At 39.6% G+C, this 7,860-nt stretch overlaps 1 protein-coding gene across 1 annotated transcript; it reads left to right on the top strand.

The window, feature by feature from the left end:
- The first annotated feature begins 223 nt into the window (after positions 1-223).
- fscn2a (fascin actin-bundling protein 2a, retinal) lies at positions 224-6,401 on the top strand. The gene is made up of 5 exons (XM_051106186.1): positions 224-1,322; positions 4,844-5,000; positions 5,118-5,239; positions 5,354-5,521; positions 5,643-6,401. Exons 1-5 carry the CDS (start codon positions 503-505, stop codon positions 5,846-5,848), a joined length of 1,473 nt encoding a protein of 490 aa, XP_050962143.1. The 5' UTR covers positions 224-502; the 3' UTR covers positions 5,849-6,401.
- The last annotated feature ends 1,459 nt before the right edge of the window (positions 6,402-7,860 follow it).

Here is a 7,860-nt window from a genome sequence, read left to right as displayed (position 1 = left end):
AAGAGAACTATCCAGTTAAGAAATAGAAAGGGAGAGTGAGATAAAACCGGGGAAAGGTGGTAGTTGGTAGCTGGGTTGGGACTGAGAGAGAGAGAGAGAGAGAGAGATTTGCCAAAGGACAAAAGGGAGGAGTCAGGGACGTGGTGTGTATGATGTCAGCAGCTTGTTGGATTGAGGTGCTGCGTCCTGCTGAGTTTAATCCAGGCTGATTAGGAAGCAGCAAGCAGTCACCTGTGTGAATGCAAAGAAGTAGCTTAAGGTAACCTAGTATAGCCTGGGACTGCTGCTGTAACAATAAAGAATCCAACACAAGGAAACTCAAAGGGACAACCGCCTTGAGTCTGAGCTGACACAGGAAGAAACGGGCAACAAACTCAAAGAGCTTGAAATTACCTTCTAATAGCATCTGAGGAGAGTCAAGGGCATATTGTCATTTTGTCCAGCATTTTTAATCTGCAATACAAAACTTTTAAAACGCTCCTTTGAGAACCGGCTGGTCAGAATGTCAACGAATGGAATTAGTATGGCTCTGAAGCTCCAGTTCGGACTTATTAATTATGAAAATCGTTACCTCACGGCAGAGGCATTTGGGTTCAAGGTGAATGCATCTGGAACCAGCCTGAAGAAGAAACAGATTTGGACCCTGGAGCAAGACCAGGACAGTCAGGTGGTTTTCTTGCGCAGTCACCTCGGACGTTATCTGGCCACAGATAAAGATGGCAAGGTGAGTTGTGAGGAGGAAGTGCCAAACACATCCTGCCGTTTTTTGCTTGTGACGCAGTCAGATGGACGCTGGGCACTGCAGTCTGAACCATATTCACGTTATTTTGGAGGCTCTGCAGAATATCTGTCCTGTTTTGCCCAGACCATTGGAGAATCTGAACAGTGGGCCATGCATCTTGCCCTTCACCCACAGGCCAACCTGCTAAGTGTATCCCGCAAGCGCTACGCACGCTTGTCCACCGCAGATGGCGAGGTCTGCATGGACAGCGACATCCCCTGGGGTGTGGACTCCCTGATCACTTTGGTCTATCTGGATGGGAAGTACAGTCTGAAGACCTGTGACAACCGCTTTCTCAGCAATGATGGTAAGCTGGTAAAGGAGCATGGGCCTAACACTAGTTTCACCCTGGAACTCAAGTCTGGCAAGCTGGCCTTTAAGGACTGTGAGGGCAAGTTTCTCTCACCAACGGGCCCCACGGGCACCCTGAAGTCTGGCCGCTGTTCAAGGCCAGGGAAAGATGAGCTGTTTGATCTGGAAGAGAGCCACCCACAAGTTGTTTTCCAGGCAGCCAACAAAAGATATGTGTCTATTCGTCAAGGTAACCAATGTTTGTGCATTTGTTTGCATGTGGTGACATGTCATGATCATTATTATTGGTCTAAATGGAGGTCCCCCAACACTGCACATTGTCTCCTTTGTCTGGCAGACCCATTTCAGGTCTCTGAGTCTCTACAAACAAGCTAATGACCTAAATCAGGTGTGTTCGATTAAGACGACATTCAAAATATGCAATGCTGGGGGGTCTCCAGGAACGCGGCCAGGGACCACTGTTTTAGACCAGTGGTTCACAACCATGTTATACCATGATATGATGATATACCTACCTGCAGAGTTCAGTTTCAACCCTGCTCCAACACTATCAAGTTTTATCAGGTATTACCAAGCGCTTTCGAAGATCTTACTTAGCTGATTGAGTTGTGTTTGACTAGGGTTATGGGTTGTAGGAGTTTGTAGGAAAATAGATCTCCAGGAACAGGATTGGACACCCCTGGTCTAAAATAATGTATAGGTATTCAGGAACTCAGAGAATTGTGAAGATTTGCATACATATATTGGTCTGCCTATAGCATGGTCATCCATCAACACCATTATTTGTAATTTACTGATATTGTTCACCTCCAGTGGGATGTTAATCAACTGGATCACGTAAGAGCTGATCTACAGAAATAGATAAGTGAAATGTGTGACCAAATCATTCAGGGGTGCATTCCCCAAAAGCAACTACGGTCACAAGCTCTGTTGTTATCAATAGAGTTCTTTGGAATTTACAACCATAGTAAGCTAAGGATGCTTTTGGAAAATGCACCCCAGACCGGTTTCATCAAATGGATCAACTGATTGATTGAGAAGATCAGAATCAAATGAATGTTCAGTTCACAGATTGGAAAGTGAGAACTAGAAGACATCCATATTCTTGGAATATACTGTGGCACAGGGGTTTCCAATCCTTTGTCTGGAAATGTGCATTCCTGCAAAGTTTAGCTCCAACCTTGATCAAACACAATCTTAACCAGGTAATTAGGATCTTCTGGAGCAGGGGTTCTCAACTCTGGCCCTCGAGGTATATATTTCTGCAGAATTTAGGTCCAACCTTGATCAAACTCACCCGCCAGCAACTTTCTGGTAATCCTGAAGACCTTGATTAGCTTGTTCAGGTGTGTTTGATTATGGTTGGAGTTAAACTCTGCAGGAAAGTGGACCTCGAGGGCACATTTGTGATAGACCTACTTCTCTGGTGTTGTTATGGTTCTTTAATCATTGTAACTGCATGGAAAAAAGCAACAAGTACTATTCTTCAAAGCTGTATACCAGGAGTGTCCAGTCCTGCTTCTGGAGGACTGTAGGCTCTCTGCAGAGAGCTCAGTTAAATACACTTGAACAAACTGATGAAGATCTTTAGGATGACTAGAAACCTCTAGGCAAGTGTGTGGCAGCAAGATGGAGCTGAATGCTGCAGCACGTTGGCTCTCCAGGATCAGGATCGAACACCCCTTTCATAGAAGAAGGTCAAACAGCTTCACAACACAATATAATAATAACTGAAAATGTTTGAGTGAACTATCCTACTCCTATCAATGAATGAAACTTTGTTTGCCAAACTTTGGGTTCTGCAGAATTCTAGGTAGTATGACAAAACAACCTTTAGCTAATATAGTGTTGTTTGGATTCCTAGAATAGGATAAAACAGATCTATTGAGTCCATTACCACTTTTCAGATGGTTTCAGAATCAAGAGCAAGAGCATCTGTCTCTAAGAGGCTTTGTGGACAAATAGTGGGCTGACATTTGATACAGAACTTACTTATCATCAACTATGAGCCATTATGATCAATGCTTTTCAATCTAGCCAAATATTTGCAAGCTCTTAGCTGCTTTATCATATAGTAGAATACATCATTAAATTGCTAACAGTAGTGAATAGATAACAATGCAAATGGATTTCCACTGCTTGACTATAGAACCTTTACATAGTGCATTAGCTATGTAAACATCACAGGTTACCACTGCAGTTCTTAAAGGCTGAGTCTGTTTGGCTGAGGCTGAATGTTTCTTGCACCACTTGCTTATTAGGCCCCTTTATGCATTTGCCTTTTACCACTGTAGGAATTATAGCATCAGGCTGCTGGGATGAGTGTTAGGGATTACTCCAGTAAAAGGCTTAAGAGACAGTCAAGGGATATTTCTGAAGCATCCAATTTGAATCTCAACCCACACAATCTGGCCACTTCGACTAGTTGGAACAGATGTAAGTTTACTGGTAATGTTATTTAAACTATAGGTACAGTGAGAGAGTGACGAGATAAACTGGGTGATTACTGGTTTAGTGAGACTCAGACAGGCACATTGTAAAACACAGCCCTACAGCACTGCGATGAAATTTACAGTGAAAGCTGCTGTTATATTGGCAAAAACCCTTTACTCAGTTTTCCGGCTGACAGGCATTCAAAAGTATTTGTGTCTTCTGATGAAATAACGTTGAGGTAGTAAATAAGATGCAGATTTGTAATTTGAATATGACAAGTAATTCAGCCGCTCATTTGTATGTAAGGAAAACAAACTAACAATGAATTGAACATTCATGCCACCTATAAAAATTTTAGTTTAGTATATATATATATATATATATATATATATATATATATAGTTATATATTGTTATATATTATAGTTTGAAGTGGATTTTTTAGAAGAGGTTTGAGCTAAAGACAACCCAATCTTATGGCAATTCGTACATATTTTACGAGGTGGCTGATTCGTACAAATTCTTACGATCTCATTCATACGAATTTTGCTAAGTCATACATATTCCCCAATTTGTATGAATTCGTACCAATGGCCTACCCCTAGCCCCACCCCTTTTCAGTTCATCTGAATGGATGCACAGCGTATCTGTATTTGATGAACCGTAAACTCTAGTGTGAAGCCGTCTGTTTGTCTCACACACACACAAAGAAAGATACAGAGCAAGAGAGTCTTATATACCATGCAGACATTTAAACAATTATAACAATCTTATATGACATGCTACATGTAAACAATATTCTTTGCTGCATTTTCCTGTCAAAATAAAAGTTCCTTTTTAATTCTTAAGCTTTTAAGAACTGGTTTCTCTGGTAGTAGGCGGAACAATCTCATTGGCTATTATCGTCCCTGTTTTGATTTCAGCAAATCAGTTAGAGCGAACACAGACCACGTAATTAATATTTATGAACCCCGTAGTTTATTAATCCTTGGTGTGTTTTATATTGTTATTAGTTGTAGAATTCATAGGTTTTTTTATAGAAGCACTAAATTACAAATAATATCTTAAGCACCACCAGTCCTAAGTTCAATCAGCATGACAAATACGCATTCATACATGGTTATTCTAATTACTAAAGTTCTAATTACTAAAGTATATTGTTAAATTATCATAATACAATATGCTGGTTTTTTTTTCAACAGCAACACCATTCAACAACCCAACACATTGTGTTTGCACAAATACTGCTTGCATAGTAATTTTGTAAAGGAAAGAGGCATCAGCCACTGAGAAGTCATGAAAATGTGTTTGTTTCCAGGTGTTAGTGTCTCAGCTAATCAGGATGATGAGACAGACATGGAGACGTTTCAGATGGAGATTGATAAAGACGCTAAGAAGTGCATGTTCAGAACCAATGGTGGAAATTACTGGACACTCGTTACTCACGGAGGGATTCTCTCCACGGCCACAGAAGTGTATGTGTTTCTATTATTGTCACAAATTACAGTCATATTGATGCATTTCATAAATGAATGTTAATGAAAACAGGGAACACTTTATTGTGTTTTATTGTGTGTTTGTGTAACTGACAGAGAAGAAAGCACCATGTTTGACATTGAATGGCTGGGCAGGCGAGTTGCTTTGAAAGCAAACAACGGAAAATATGTCTGCACAAAGAAAAATGGACAGCTCGCAGCTGTGAGTGATTCTTTGGGTGAGTGCAAACTAGTTATTTTTTGGACTCTTAACATGTTATTACTGACCTGTCACTACTGAATACTCACTTAACATGAGTCACATACTGTAAATCCTTGCATGTGTTCGGCAGGGGAGGATGAGCAGTTTGTGCTAAAGCTGATTAATCGTCCAATCCTGGTCTTGCGTGGAGAGAACGGCTTTGTGTGTCACCACAAATCCTCCAATACACTGGACTGCAGCCGCTCTGTTTATGACATCTTCTCGCTGCTTTTTAGCGATGGTGCATACCACATAAAAAGTGAGTTGTATTGCTATTATGTAAGCTGTAAATGACCAGGGTTTCATCGAGCAGCACACACTCTTACAAACACCTGATGAATGTACAGTACCTATGTAAATGTTTTTTTGTTCTACCACAGGTGGAAATGAAAAGTTCTGGTATGTCTCCAGCAGTGGTCTGGTGTGCACAGATGGAGACAAACCTGAGGATTTCTTCTTTGAGTTTGCAGAGTATGGACGGGTTGGCATCAAGGGTCAAAATGACAAGTACCTGCGTGGAGACCAGGGAGGCACGCTAATGGGTGATGGGCTCAGTGTGGATGCCTCGTCCCTGTGGGAGCACTGAATGCTTTACCAGAAACCACAGAGGCACAAATACAGACCTCTGACAACTGTTCAACTAATGACTTTTCAGCAATATGTTCTTCATTGACTTTCCTTTTTTAATCTTTGTTGTTTTTGTGAGTATGTGAAATATCTGTGGTTTTATTTGTTTCTAATACTGTAGATATTATTATCATCCTTTGCTTTATAGGATACAATACAACCTTACTTTACTTAGACAGTTTTTAAAACAGTTATAAGAACAGTTGGTTATTGAGGCTGTTATACTGTTCTATTGAAAGGTGCACTACTTGATGTAAAGATCTTAGCATCTTATGAAATGAATGGTACTTTTGATAAATATGCCTACAGCAGCAAGCGTCCCTGGACTCAACAAGTTGGAAACATTGGTTTAACGGTCCTGCCCTATCATCAAACACCTTCTTTTGTCAAATAGCAATAACTTTTGGTCATGTCAGGCACTGACACTTTTAAATCCCTAAACTTATGACAGGCCTAGGTTCTCAAATATTTAGCAAAATGTCTACTATGGTGAATGTTTTGAGGTGTGTTTCTCTGAGTTTACTTTTGCATCTGTCCAAAAGTTATTAAACTGATGATTACACAAATCCTTTGTCTTAATGTAGTGCCTAATTATTTATTTTAACAATAACAATTACATAAATGGTCCCACTTTATATTAAGTGGCCTTAACTCTTATATCAAAAAATAAGTATAATGTACTTATTGTGCTTATATTGTGTTGCAAAACACTTTTGCTGCTATTGAGGTGAGGTTAGGAACAGGTTTTGTGGTATGGGTACATTAAAGGGTGGGTTAAGGTGTAAGGGATGGAAAAGTAATTACAGAAATTAATTATAGATGTAATTGTATTTTTTCTTTAAACATAACTATAATAAATATAATGTAAAAACATGTACACAATAAGTGCATTGAATCAAATGATTATTTTATATATAAGTATATATTAGTATTCAGCCATTTAATATATAAGTATATATAAGTGGGACCACATAAATAAATCAGATTTCCCAGTTAATTACTTCCTGTAATCATTAAAAAAAATGTCAGATGGTCAAGGTATTACTAAGAGGTTGGCCTTTAAAAGGTCTGCACACTAAAGAGCAGTAGAGTGTGTTTTCAGACCAGTGCTGCATTGTCATTTCATGGTTTTCCAGGAGGTGATTGTTGTGCAGTGGAAGCACTGTTAATTCACAATCAGACATCCATTCATCCATCCATCCATCCATCCATCCATCCATTAATTCATTCATTCTCCAAACCACTTTGTATGGGGATGCTGGAGCCTTTCTCAGCATCTCAGCATTTCTCGGTCGCAGGGCAGGAAATCACTCGGGACACAATCACTGTAAAAGTTTGTCCTGTAAGTGAATAATAAATGAGCCTGTTGGCAGTAGTTTACTGGTAATTTACAGTTGTCCTATTTCTACTATAATCTATTTAACAGTATTGTACTGTAAAAAGACGCACATTAACTCTATAATGAAGTTGCGATTTGTTCATATTCAGTAAAATTTGGCCATGTCCAGGAAAAGTATACAATGATATTAAATCCCTTAACCCATGATATAAGATTTTGCCCATATCACCCACTTCTAAGGTGTTCATTAATTAAATTGCACTATTCAAAGGCAGACTATCAAAGAATATCTATACCGGAAGTTCTTTTTCACAGTAGCACCCCCTGGAAACTGGTGGATAGTTTTGTTTTTTTTTTCTCTCCAAGGCCTGCATGCAAGGCATGCTCAGTTTAAGCCAAGAAAGAAGTTTGAACAGAGGTGTAAAATAAACAAACAAAATTGCATTCAATGAAACATTTTATTATTCAATATATGTGGGAGGAGGGCCCTGCTAAAAAAAAAACAAACAAACAAAAAAAAAAACAGCCTAGGCTGGTTGGCTGGTCTTAGCTGGTTTGTTCCAGCTGGTCTCCCAGCCTGACCAGCTACGGAAGTGGCCAAAACCTCTCTAAAACCAGCCTGCTGACCAGCT

The sequence above is a fragment of the Labeo rohita genome, chromosome 3 (genome assembly GCF_022985175.1).
Source record: "Labeo rohita strain BAU-BD-2019 chromosome 3, IGBB_LRoh.1.0, whole genome shotgun sequence".
Lineage (NCBI taxonomy): Eukaryota > Metazoa > Chordata > Actinopteri > Cypriniformes > Cyprinidae > Labeo > Labeo rohita.
The sequence above is the reverse complement of the archived record's forward strand: the minus strand, read 5'-3'. Positions and strand labels throughout refer to the sequence as shown.

Bases quoted from the DNA above. Each gene is read 5' to 3' on its own strand.
- fscn2a (XM_051106186.1), top strand. From the start codon at position 503: ATGTCAACGAATGGAATTAGTATGGCTCTGAAGCTCCAGTTCGGACTT. The intron at 1,323-4,843 runs GTAACCAATGTT...GTTTGTTTCCAG, and splicing joins ATATGTGTCTATTCGTCAAG to GTGTTAGTGTCTCAGCTAAT. The intron at 5,001-5,117 runs GTATGTGTTTCT...TGTAACTGACAG, and splicing joins CTCTCCACGGCCACAGAAGT to AGAAGAAAGCACCATGTTTG.